This window comes from Spermophilus citellus, assembly GCF_964194105.1.
Source record: "Spermophilus citellus genome assembly, chromosome: 1".
Lineage (NCBI taxonomy): Eukaryota > Metazoa > Chordata > Mammalia > Rodentia > Sciuridae > Spermophilus > Spermophilus citellus.
Genome location: NC_138182.1, coordinates 122,874,432 through 122,888,255, shown reverse-complemented (window position 1 = coordinate 122,888,255; position 13,824 = coordinate 122,874,432). Strand labels below are relative to the sequence as shown.

At 46.4% G+C, this 13,824-nt stretch overlaps 1 protein-coding gene across 9 annotated transcripts in view; it reads right to left on the bottom strand.

Annotated features, from left to right (window-relative positions):
- Positions 1-2,324: 2,324 nt before the first annotated feature.
- The window catches only part of FBXW11 (F-box and WD repeat domain containing 11), a 123,094-nt gene continuing 111,594 nt past the window's right edge, over positions 2,325-13,824 (bottom strand). For all 9 annotated transcript variants that reach the window (XM_081271973.1, XM_081271974.1, XM_081271975.1 and 6 more), the window contains 4 exons: positions 12,756-12,866; positions 11,861-11,939; positions 10,366-10,552; positions 2,325-4,800 (listed from right to left, as the gene is read on the bottom strand). In XM_081271973.1, the coding sequence (XP_081128099.1) occupies positions 10,391-10,552; positions 11,861-11,939; positions 12,756-12,866 (352 nt within the window). In that variant the 3' untranslated portion in view covers positions 2,325-4,800; positions 10,366-10,390. The remainder of the gene's footprint in view (positions 4,801-10,365; positions 10,553-11,860; positions 11,940-12,755; positions 12,867-13,824) is intronic.

The following is a 13,824-nucleotide window of genomic DNA, read 5'->3' as shown; positions in this document are numbered from 1 at the left end:
GAAGCGTCTGGGGCCCGAAGATGGAGGTGAAAGGTGGATGGCGCCCAGGCTGAACTCACCGAGACCTCAGCACAACCAACTCAAGCTGTCGCTCTGGCCTGTCCCCACTCAGCCGTGGGCCTTGTGACTACTGGGTCGCCCAGCCCAGCCAGGCCCAGCCCCACTGTAACTAGAATACTCTGAGCAATGAAACCAAACAACTCCAGGGCAAGAGGTGGCCACAAAGGTGGAAGCAATGGGCAAATGCGGATCCTCTTGGAGGGTTTTCTACTCTCCAGGCTGCCAGGCCCTCACGAGACAACTTATGATGTGCCTGACTGTCCTCTCGCAGGGCCATACCCAACAGACACATTCCTAAAGCACTGAACTCAGTCTCAGGGGCCTGCCACCCAGGGCAGAGAAGCACCTTTCCGTGGCCACATTCCCGGCCACTCCACATCCGAGTGCCTATGGGCAGCGGCCAAGCTCAGGCCATGACCAGCAAGGGTCCAGAGGCCTTCAGACAAGCTCCTGGTCCGCCAGAAGCCGCAGATTCCAGCCTCCCCCTGCCTTGCTTAGCGGGAAAGTCCACCTGCCGCTGAGCGTGGGAGGGAGGGCAACGGCTGCCAGCTCTCTCCCCTTCTTCCTGCCTCTTCACACACACGCGTACCGGGTGACACCTGTGTGCTGGTCAGTCCTTACTGGTCATTTAATCTGCCCTTTCCTCTGGGACACCCTCAGTCCTTTGAACTTGGGACACAATGCCTCACTCAGTGACTAGTTTTATTAATAAAAATGCTTCAAGTCACACCAGCTCAGCGACGGTGAACAGGTACCAGGGAGACTTTTTTAAGAAGATTTTGCCAACTGTGACCAGTTGGGTGTGACAGAATCTAGATTCCGGAGCCGAGGCATATCCCTCCAGGACTTGGGCTAGTCCATTGAGAAGCAAAGGTCCAAAGCGGGCACTGCCAGGCTGCTAATCAGGAAGGGACTGGCAGCCAGATGGCGCAGCCTCCGCTCTCCCTGTTCAACAGAGAAAACAAACAGCTGGAGCCGCCACAGCTCTGGTGAGAGGCCGGGCGAGGGTGGACAAGACCTCTCTGACGCTCCTCAGGGATGGGAGCAGGAGCTGCGGATTTCTTGCTAACACTTCACCTTTTAAGGAGGAAGACACTGTTTACTGAGCAGCAGCTGTGGGAGGAAGGGAGGGAAGCACCCGGGAGGGCTGTGGCCCAGCACCCAGCTCCTGGTCTCCCCACTCTGTGGCCATGTCTAGGACCAACTCTGCTGTTCCTGAATCACCAATAACAGTCTCTTTAATGCGGCCAGGTATGAGGGACAGCCCTGTGAAAAAGGACAATCACCACCTGGAAACCGTAAGAACAGAATCCCACCTTCACCTGCAGCCAGCTGAACTACGGTTTGTCCTTATAACCCAACACTGTGCGGCCACTGACAGGAGTGAGGTGGAGTCACCCGGACTGACACAGAGTAGCCCTCAGGACAGCAGATGAGGGCTGCAGCACCCTCCTGCAGGCATGCCACCACAGAAAGAGCAGGCCAGGGCCGGGGTGGAGCTCTGGGGTAGCTTATCAAGCGCCAGGCCCAGGGCTGGAGCCTTAGCCCCAGGAGGAAAACACAAAACAAAAAGGCGTGTGCGGGGACAACCTTGTGCAGACAGGGTGCTGAGGAACATGCAGGAAGCTGGCTGGGAAACTGGAGGCCGGGAGAGGGACAAGGGACTCCACTCTTTTATGCTTTGCAAAATGGCTTTCTTCAGCACAGGCAATATTACATATTTTTAAAACATTTTTTTTAACAAGAAAAATGGGTGAGGACAATGGCCTCAAAATACTCTAATTTCATCCAAAAAGTCTACATCACCCATTTGGTGGCTGGGGAAAACCCAGCCACCCAGTGAACACAGCTGCTCCGAGGGACTTGGGCACAGAACCTGGAGACTCACTGTCCTCCTGGCTCTCACCCAGCCAGGGCCATGCAGGGCCACTGTGTTTCTCCTGCCTGCAGCTCCGCCTGTTGCGCCTCCTCCGCCCCTTGCTTCAGCCCGGGCGGGCCACTCACCCAGGAGCCACCTGGAACTCACCAGAGGCCACTCTCCTATTTTCCCAGGAACTGGTCCTGGTCACTCTGTGCTGGTCATTTAATCTGGAACGTGTGAAGGGAAGCAGGGCCGCTGGGCAAGACCTCTCCCAGGCAGCCGCCAACCTTGGAGGTCAAGTGGGCGCTCTCGGAGGAGCTTCAAGTCACGGAATTACACGTCTTTTGCCAAGTTCTCACAGGTCAGAAGCTCTGAGCCTTCAACTTCACTTTACACAGTTGAAAATTTTTAAAGTCTATAAACTTTAATGACATGTCACTGAATCCTGATAGCATGTAACAGGTTTTCCGAAAAATTTCTTAACAGAACATCAGAGTATTGCAACACTTTATTATTGTATTGGCTTTCAATTAGTAGCTGAAGTAACAATCGCATGAAGCCAGATTAGGTGGACTGCAGAATACTCATACTCGATTTATTGACATTACTTAGCAATTTATTGGACAGAGGTCAAACTCTTTGTTTTTTATTAAGCACATTCCACAGTACAAAGCTGTCATGAATAATATCTGTACAATTTGTTTCAATAGCTGTTCAGACACAAATTTATTTCCAACAGATAATTGGCAAACATAATTAATTACAAGTTAGAATTAGACTATCCCAGTGCTTTAAAACATTAATATAGCAGTAATTTACAGTTGCTCAATTATGTTAGCAAAATAAAGTCCAGAGTACGGCTGGGGTTACTGCAGTAACCCCAGAGCCAGGACTCCTTGGGTGCCAAAGTCCCCTGCTATAATTTAGTAGGCACAGTTCAAAGGTTGTGTGCATATTCAAAGGCCATGATTTCCCAAGGAATGAGAGGAACTTCTATATTAAACATGCAAAAACAAAAACAAAAAAATATCCATTCATTCAGAAAATGTGCCTCCCCCTCCCGGGCTTCCCCAGCCAGTCAGACCGCACGGCTGGGAGGCGAGAGGGGCCCAGGGTGAACCTGCCCTCACTGCCAAGCTCACGGCACCCACCTCATGAAGGGAGGGTTCTTTTTCACACTTTAAGACTCAACTTCTCAAAAACAAATTAATTTAGTAAAATGTGGGAAGGATATATTAAAAATATAAAAAAGGAAAAAGCGAAACTAAAAGCAAATCCAACCCGATAAGCGAATCACAGACACATTGATCCCACACCGTTCTCCACGCAAGGCCAGAGCCCAGGGCCCTCCCTCGGGAGGAGGTGTGCTTCCCGGGAAGAGGCTGCACTCACAGAAGTGGCTTATTGGTCCTTTCAAGTGGTATGGACATTCCTTGATCTTTGGAAATAAATGGCAAGGGGCAAATCAAGACCTACTATCGAGGAGGGAAGAGGGTACCAGGATGCCAATGTCCACTCCCTGTGCTCAGAGTGACAGTGCCGTTCTCTCAGTGGGCTCAGGGCCCTCACAGGCCTCAGGCTGCGTGTCGCTCTGGGGTGCCCTGCCCTCAAGGGGGGCCTCTGGACCAGCCTGCCTGCTCTGCAGGCTGCAGCGTGCCACAGGCCCTCGACTCCCTGGCGGGGCCAGGTGGCATGAACTCTGGAGCCAGGAGACCCAGTCCACGGAGCATCTTGTTCTTTCCTTCTCAGGGTCGCTATCGCACAGAAGGACGGTGCTGACAGTGAAGCCAAATGAACACTATGGGACGTGACCACGAGGACTCAGGAGCACTCATAAGGAAAAGAACAACGATGACGACAAGTTGTAAGGTACCTCTCTATTGCATATACTGCACAACAAATAAAACATCTGTGTTCAACTTTAGAAGTTACATTTTAAAACAAGTTCCCATTAAAAACACACACCCCACACACACCAGGACAGTGTCGGATGAGAACAGCGCATGAATACTGCAGGAAGGTCCGGGCACCCTCACAACCCTGGCCTCAGGCTCCCAAGCCAGCCGTACGCAGCGGGCACCCTGCTTAGTGTCCCGGTGCAGGGCCAGCTCCAGCGACCTTGAGGTGAGATTGTTATATACATCATATCTACATGCGGATACGGCATCTTAAATTAGGAGGCAAGCACATGGACGAAGGCGTCACTCTACCAGATATCAGGAGATGCTGGGGACAGAACAGTTAATCAAAGAAAAGAGCTATATTACCTGTGGCGAGATAATATAACTGGCTTAGCAGTTCTTTAAATTAAAAGAAACTGGTACAGAAAGGAAGTATAATCCAAAACATATGACCAAAACAATCCAGAGAGATTTTTCCATTGTCCAACACTGTCCCTAATACAAGTCAGAATTCATGACTTGGCCAGTCACAAGGAGAACGCTAACTTCTGAAAAGGAAAGCCCTGGACCTTCTGGGTAGGTGTTTGGCACCCAAAACTTCACTGAAGAATGTTGTTTCTTAATATCAGACCAAAGTGCAAAGCATATAAATTAGAGCCAAGTCTTCTCTTGACGGTCGATTTACTTCTGGAAAACAGACTGCATGTTCCTCTTATATGAACAATTTACATTTGAAGCAGTAGGTTTTTTTCACTCATGGGGGTAGGGAATGGGCTTCTGTTCTACTGGAAGTTGGTGAAGTGAAGGACTCCTTCTCAAAGCAGAGCCGGAACCGGAGGTGGGAAATGTCGGACTTGGAGAGTGAGGCTGCTTTGCATCTACCCAGCGTCTAGAACCACTTCCAGCCTCGTGCCACTGTGAACGAACTCCCTTAGGCATCTGGTAGCCATGTAGCCAGTAGTTCAAGACTAGGAAACCCTGGGGAATAAAAACAGGAGCGTGGATGTTTCTTCTGGTTAGACAAGGATGCACCCCAGCGCGCCCCAGCCCACCCCAGGCGCACGGGCGACACGCAGGGCTGCAGGCTGGGCAGGGAGCTGTAGGCCAGGTCTCGCGTGGACTTGACCTCACAGCCCTAAGAGGGACAAACTGTTAATACCTGCTTCCCACATAAAAGAATCACAGAGTCAGAGAAGAAGCCTTGTGCTACTGTATATAGAGCTATCAAGAGTCACTATTTGTCTTTAAATGATTTGACACATAAATCTATTGCTACATTTCCTAGCACAGAGATATTCTTACCTGATATTTTAGGGGTGAATAGTTTACTGCAAGGGTAAATCATCATTAGGCTAGTATTTTTCATTATTCATAAATCACATGGTCTTCATTTTTCATGTTCAATAAAAGAAAAGAATTTGGAAAAGAGGACTGCCAAGGCTATCAAAAGCAATTCCCTTTGAAGAGACAAACACATTTGGGGTTTCACTGGGATGTGGGGAGTAGTACCTACCTATAAGGCAGATGAGATTGAAAAGGCTCAAAACACAACTTACAATTGGGTACTGGAACAAAGCAATTGTTCTTAGGTTCCAAAAAAGAAAGTGGGAAACGGTCAGGAAGAAAAAAAGACCAGTCTCCTTTCCACCACAGCCAAAGAGAAGCAGTACCCCCACCCTGCCTCACCTCCCAACCAGAGGAACTCTGTTCCAGAGCCCTTGCAGTCATATGCAAAAACTGTCGTTGGTGAAAATTTACTGTGTTCTATTACATACACCAGAAAGGAAAAAATAAAAGGTATGATATGGAAGTCTTGGATTTTTCTCACATGCCTCTTTAATAAACTGAGGGCAAGGACACATAAACATACTCCTACGTTGTTCCATGAGACACCTGCTCCCTGAGTCTATTCCTCCCAGAAACCTGGCTACAGCTGGGACTGTCCATATTCTATTTTATATGTTTCTCTTATAACCTATGTTCTTATATTCTCCTTTTCCCCCTCTGCTCCCTGGTTTGGGAATTGAACCCAGGGGCACCTTAATACTGAGCTACATTCCCAGCCTTTTTCATTTTCTATTTTGAGACAGAATCTCACTAAGCTGCCCAGGCTGGCCTTGAACTTGTGATTCTCTTCCTCAGCCTCCCAAAAAGTTGGAGCTATAGTGTGTGCCACTGCCCCCAACCTGTTCCCCTATGTCCTACTTTATGCAGAAAAATGAATGCTGGGGCAGCATGCAGCTAGAGCAGTGCCCAGCAGGACATGCACAGTTTTAAGAGTTCCTTTTAGAAAAGAAAAAGAGTGGAATAAATCTAACAAAAGATGTAGAACACTTCAACATTAAAGGCTGCTTGAGAGGTGAATACCCAAATAAGAGATCAACCATGTTTATGGATTGAAATACCACATTAATGCACTGAAGACTCAATATTTGTTAAAATGGAAATTCTCTCCAAAATGATCTCTTTCAATAGAGTCTTAATCATAATCCCAACAACCATCTTCTTAGAATATGACTTAAAAAACAAACTAGAGGGGCTGGGGATGTGGCTCAAGCGGTAGCGCACTCGCCTGGTGTGCATGCGGCCCGGGTTCGATCCTCAGCACCACATACAAACAAATATGTTGTGTCCGCCGATAACTGAAAAATAAATATTGAAATTCTCTCTCTCTCCTCTCTCTCTCACTCTCTTTAAAAAAAAAAACAAAACTAGAAAACCTAAAGGATCGAGGATAGTCAAAACACATTCACAAAAACGATGGATGATTTATTACAAAGATAGTATAGAATTGGCGAAAGGATAGTCACACGGATCATGAATTCAAAGGTAGACAAAACACCTACATTTAAGTTGTTGATTTTTTTTTAAACAAAGGTGCTAAGGCAATTCAATGCAGAAAAGAAGATTTTTAAATAGTGACACAACTAAATTAACTGTATAAAAAGAACGGCATTCTTATACCACACACAAAAATTAAGTCTAAGTGGATCAAAGACCTAAATGCAAAAGCTAAAAATATAAAACTTCTACAACTACACTAGTTCAAAGACAGCAGTCACTAGCCATGTGTGGCTATTGAAATTTCAGCTTACATAAAATAAAATGAAATACAAATTAAGAATTCAGTTCCTATTGGGTATGATGATGCACGCCTGTAATCCCAGCTACTTGGAGACTGAGGTAGGAGGATAACAAATTCCAGGCCAGCCTGGTCAACAGTGAGACCCCCATTTCCTTCCCGCAAAAAGAAAAAAAAAATCAGTTCCCAAAGTTACTTTGGCCACATTTCAAGAGCTCAATAGTCACATAGAGCTAATGACTCCTCCAGTCAATAGGAAAACTCTGGAAAATGAGTAACCTGACAGAAAACAGGTCAGTAGGTCAATGTCTGCCCAGACTGCAGGGGGTGGGCTGACTTTGGGGGTGACACAAATACTCTTATCTTGATCATGGAGGCAAATACTGGGGTATATGCTCTGTAAAAACTTAAACAGTACATTTTAAATGGATACCATCTATTTTACACAATCACACCTCAATATTGTTGTTTAAAATTTTAAAACCATAGGCACAGCACAGGCAAGGGGGACAAAGCAAAGGAATACAAACACATCTAGGTGCCTGTCGAGGACTGTAGCTGTCTAGTGTCTGTCTGTGTTAGCTCAGAAACTAATTTCCATGTTTGACTGAATTAAGATCTATATTTGTTGAGGGTGACTGCACAAACACACTGTGGTTTCGCATACATTTACTAATTTATGGCCAAATTCTTGTGTGGCCCAGGAGGAAAAGCACACATATCATACTGGCCTTGGAAGCCACTTGTCCAACAAACACCAATGACAGTTAAGAACAGTGAACTAGGTACTGGCGCTCTGTGATAAGGAACTCCAGATCTTGTGAGGAAGATGGGCACATAAACCATTTCAATATCAAATAATAAATTAACCACAGGAAAGTCTACCCTTCCCTAATAACATGAGCAAGGGGAGGAGGTGTTCATGTCTGACTGCTAAAGGGTGTTCAGGGCAATGAAGCAGAATTCAGGTGGCTGAAGTCCTGGGTTTGGGGATGGAGTAAGGAGAGAAAGGCGGGAGGGAGGAGGGTTGCCGGGGAGGAAAGAAGGTGACGGGTGGCCAGAGGTCACAACTCCTCTAAGCGCATCCAAGCAATTAAAGCTGGGTCCTGAAGGCGCAAGGAAGTCAGCAGAACACAGCAGAGCCGGAGCTCAGAGGAGCTCACCGGAGGCAGGCAGAGGGCAGGCTGACGGGGGCGGGGAAGAGCAGGAAGGCTGCCAGGGTCATCTGGACCACTCCTTTGCTGTTGTTTTCCTCTGGTTTCTTTGGGGGCGGGGGGTGCTGGGTGGAAGCAATCATTCCAGAGACCCTTGTCCCCCCTCCCTGCTGCAATCCCCTGTGTCTGCTTGAAGAGTCTGTTCAATGAAGACAACCACTCTGCAATGTGTGTTTTCAACAGACTTGGGAAAGCAGCAATGGGCCAGAGAAAGTGGCAAGGGATGAGGTCACTATCACAGGGACAGTACCAACATACAGGAGGCCAGGAATGGTGAACATTTGCATATTGGCTTACAGGTCATTCCCAATTGCCTCCACGTACGAGGAGGATTCTGGGGCCCCAAATGACTGAGGGTCATGACAGGTTGGTGTCATGACCCTCAGTCATTTGGGGCCCCAGAATCCTTCCAAAAGCAGCACCTGGCCACTCCCTACTAATCAAACTGATAGGGCATGAAGGAAAGGTGTCCTCGCCATCCCCGATGAGATCCTTGGCTTACCACCCTCAAACGGCACTGGTAAGGCCAGAGGAAGGCAAGTTTTCTTAAAGGGCCACATGGCAAATATTTTAGATGCCACTGGCCATAAGGTCTGTGTCACAAGTACTCAATTCTGCCACTGAAGCATGAAACCAGCCACAGGCAATATAGAAAGGAACAGGAATGGCCGTGTTTCAATAAAACTTAATTTATGAACAATGAAATTTGAATTTCATGATTTTTCACATCGTACAATTTTTCACATCATTCTTCTTCTTTTAGTTTTTTTATAAGCATTTGAAAGTGTAAAAACTATTCTTAGTCTGCAGTGGCAGGAAAAAAAATCAAGGCAGTAGGTCAAATTTGGCACTGGGCTCCTCTGTGAGGACTCCCTGGAGGAGATCTATTAATTGGATCCTAGAATCTTGAGGAGGATCTGAAAAGATGGCAACTTGTTGAACAGATACCACAGATTCCCAGTCTTTTCTCTCCCCCAAATTTCACAATTCTCCACATGGACTTTCTTTGTACTTTTCTTTTGGTGGGGGGCAGTGCTGAAAGGGCTCTGGCCAGGAGCCATCCATGGGGGTGGGCAAGGGCATGGGTGGCGAAGGTGGATGAAGGGCGGTGAAGGTGGATGAAGAGCAGTGAGTGTCCATGGAGAAAGGGTGGATGGAAGATGGCACAGGAGGGAGGAAGCGGAGCCAGGGGCAAGTGCAGTAAGGAGACCAGAGGGGGCTGAAAAGAGAAGAGAAAAGAGATCTGAAGTGGGTAAGGGGAGGGCCAGACTAGAAGCAGAGATGGCTGCCAGGAATGGGGGGCAGCATCTGTGGGCAGGAGCAGAGGCAGAGAGCCTGGGTTTGGAATGAGCTTGTAAGCTAGGTCAGGACCAGGCCAACAGCATGAGCTGACTATACATCTGGGCAGGGTGAAGCCAAAGGCCTAAGGATGAAGGGGGTGCAGGCGGGTGTCCCCGGGCTGGGGCCCTACAGAGAGACCCACAGCAGCATCTAGAAAGCCTGTGACAGGGAGTAGCTGACCTGTGCTGCCTGACAGCCAGGAAGCTGTAGGCCAGAGTGGACGCCTGCACTCACCACTGGCCACAGCCTACCACACTGCACCAGGTGCATCCTGCACCAAACTCTGCACTTTTAACAGTCAGCGAGCACAAGAAAAGACATAGGAATTAAAAGCTACAAAGAATTAAGTAGTGCTTTTAAATAAGCAGGAATGTCGTTAACCACAGTCTTTATACAGGAGTATGAACAGGTGCAAATATGTACCAAATCTACAGAGTGGAAGGTGGACAGAACTCATTGGCCCCTGCAGAATCCTGAGAGTCGGGCATATTGTTCTAGAAGGCCATGAGCACCTAGGACCCGGAATTGAGTCTCCCTGAGTATTTTGTTGATGGTGGTTGTTTTTGTTTTGTTTTAAAATAATAGAACTTAAGGATATGAAAGAAAAAGCAGATTCTTGTACCCCAAAATAAAATTAAAGAAACTTCACTGGTGCCAAATGGAAATAACTGGGGAAATCATTAAGAAAAAATTATTTTTTAAAAAACAGGAACCACACTCAATCATCTGTCAATATGAAAACTCATCACATGCAGGAAGCCTTGTTTTGATGTGCCTGTAAGATCTAGACTTACACTAGAATTCTGCAAAAGCTGGTGCATCATACAGAGCTACCTTGGTTCACATCCCCAAGAGACCAAATCCAATCAGCAAAATGAAGCATGCTGGGGGCAGAGGGTGACTCACCTGAAATGGGTAAAGGTGCAGACTGTTATCTGGAGATGTATGTGTAGGTTCTGGAGGGAGAACGGGTCTCATTCTGGGCACTGGGAGGCACATTTAAGAAATCCCAAATCAAAATAGTGTCATCGTGGGAGCTACTGATGATTTGAAACTCATCAAACTGTAGCCGAAACACACGTCCAGAATGTTCCTACAAAAGACAACAGCGATGAAGCAGTGGTATCTGGAAAGCTCCTGGCCATCTCAGTGAGAGTCAGTGCAGGCTGAGGAGCTGTGCTTTGCCCTTCACCCAAGAACAAACTCTTTTTCCTTCCAGGTCTTTTCTTTCATTAAACTTTGTATCCTAGATCCTGGACCAATAATATGTCAAAGAAGAAAAATTATGACCAAGAACACCTATCTCAAGCTTCAGCTGACATCAAAATTGGTTGGTGAAACATCAGAAGGATTCTCATTAAAATCAAGAAGAAAACAAGAAAGGCCCTCACTACAGTTCCACACATTCTACTCAATGCAAGAAGTGAAGAATTGGAAATAAAAGGTAAAGCTACTGAAAATAAGAAAAATCTATCAATATTTTCAGATTTCTATCCCCTCAAAAATACAACACAATCAACTAGGCCATTAGAAATAATTGGCTTAGTAAAGATGCTCAAATTAGATTAACATATAAAATATTTTCTTATTCAACCTTAAACAAGAAATTCTGTCATTTTCATTGACACAGATAGATCTGGAGGACATTATGCTAAGAACTCAGCCAGACACAGTAAGACAAATACTGTGTGTGATCTCACTTATATAGAGACTTTAAAGAAGTCAATCTCAGAGAAACAGGGAGCAGAAAGGGAGGGAATGGAGGAAGGAGAGGTGGGGAAGTTAGATTGGAGGAGTAAGTTTCAAAGATCTACTGCACTGCACAGTGACCACAGTTAACAATAACGTATATTTCAAAACTGCTAAAAGGATAGATTTTTAACGTTCTCACCAAGGGGGAAAAAAAAAAAAAGAGAAAGTGATGAGATGGTGGACATGCTAATCCACTTGACTGAATCTTCCTATAAGGTACACATGGATTAAAACATCACATAAATGTACTCCATAAGTGTATACAATTATTATTTGTCTATTAAAAATAAATTTTAAAAATTAAAAAATAAAGTATTCCTATATGCCAAGAGGAATAATCCACAGAGTGCAGACTAACAGTACATAAGGTGAAAACACAGCATTATCACAGCCACAATAGGAGATCTGCCAAGCCTACAGGAAGGAAATGTTCCATGTATGAGGACACAAGTCCACCCACAAAGGAGGGAGCCTGTGTTCCTATTTCAGAGCTCACAGTCATGTAGATGTCAAATACCCCTGATTTTGGCTAACCAAAGCAAGTTTCCCTGAAGGCAGGCTGTGAGATACATAAGCTTTCTGATGTTGCCCATGTAGGACCACCTGCCAACGGCCCAGGGACCAACTCCTGCTTCAACACATCACATACCACCAATGTGCGCAGACACAAGGTGCTTGCCGGGGCTCGAGGGTCAAGAGCAGCTTGCAAGTCCCAAACTTTAATTTTCCTAGAAAAAAAAAAAAATGAGGCTGTGATTAGTGGTAACGTCTTCTATCTTGCCAAGCACTTCCCTGGCAAAAAGGGGTGCACCTGAACTGCCCATCGTACAGCCCAGTAGGCAACATGCTAACGTTTCTACAAGTTTTTGAACCAATCACACTTGATGTTGGGGGAAAAAAAGGATGTAAACATTCTCAGACTTGCTGATATCATAAAGAAATATTTGAAGGGAGATTAAAAAAAAAAAAAACAAAAAAAACTTCAGGTTATCTAAATTCAATTCCTGACTTGATAATCTACACTAACAAAGTCATCAACCAGGAGATTTGCTGGGGCTAAGCAGGTGCTGTGGACAGAAGCAAGGGCTCTGTGTGGAACTCCAGGGGTGCCTTTCTCCAAACACAGCAAATGCTGAGAGTGAGAGACAGGAGTACAAGCAGACCAACTGACCAGAAGGGAGACATACACATATGGTCATCTCAAAGGTTACGGTCGCCATTTGCTCACTTGAAACACCAGGGGGTGTTCTTAAAAGGGTATGCTCAATTCACCAAAAAGGAAAAAGGAATTTATTAATGAATTCACCAGAAGGAGGGGGGAAAGGTGTGGTTTATTTAGGACAAAGGACAAGAATCAAATCCCCTGCTGCTTATCCCCTGAGTGTACGAGGATGGCAGGAAGTGAAACCTTAGGAAATACAGTGACCTATCACAACGCCTGCCCTCCAGCTTTGCAAAGAGTCCCAGCAGGGCGACACACAGAGCTGCCCTCCTCCTCTGCGGGCTCCAACAGCGCTGCGGGTCTGAAGACCTCAAATACGCACCCATCGTAGGCGCCACTGACAATCCTCTTGTTATCGAACCGAATACATCGCACCAGTTCTTCGTGCCCCTCCAGGACTCTCAAACAGGCGCCACATTCGATATCCCACAGCCTTGAAAGAGAAAGAGACAACTGTAACAAACCCCCACGTGAGACTCACCCACTCCTCTCCGCTCCTCCCGACATGGTTTCCGCTGCCTTGAGCTCTTCATATCACACTCCTTAGTCCACACTGCACATGTGAGCACACTTACATCCTTTGTGTGTTTTAGCACTAATTAAGGAGAGGCAGTCCGACTTTCTGCTGTGCTTGTTTTCATACCATCTAAGTTGTGACACTGACTATTTGAGTCAAAGCACCCAACAGAAACCCCCGCTATGTTTAGTTCCTAGGTATCTGCCCGGTGTCTGAGTTTTTGACAGCACATAGTTAGATGGTCTGGGAGGACTTTCCTGGAGGAAACCAGGCTGCCGGTGGTGGGAGAAAAAAATGCAGAGGAGCAAGAGGGGCAGAGAGCTGACCTCACCAGACTGCAGCCAAAGTCCACGTCTACTGAAGTCAGGACTGGCAGACCAGCACGGCAGCCTCCTGATCCTCAAAAGGCTTAGGGACACCTCTTCCTTGACGTGTACAGTATACTAGGGCTGTCCGGTTTATGGGGCCTGAGTGGGAGACGCATTAGGCATGTACAGTTGAATTGGAAATATAAACCCACTAACTACATTGAAGCCTTTTCCTCTGCATCTGATTTATATAATTCTAGAGTTAGATGTTTGGTTTTCTCTATTGTGGTTGATTTCTACACATTACTTGCAAAAAGAAACCACAGCAAACCAGCCCATGCAAAGCCAGGGAGCACACTAAGGCATGATGCCTTTCTCAGCGACTCCCATCACAACCCCACAAACACCTGACTACAGGCCCCAGCAGATCTGCTTCCGAAAGTAAGACTACTTCCTCTAACCCAGGATGAACAGAGCCATTCGGCACAGCTACTATGACTCCAAGGTGGCTCCTTTCAACCAATTGCAAAGCAATACACACTATTTTATAAAACTGCAAAAATTGT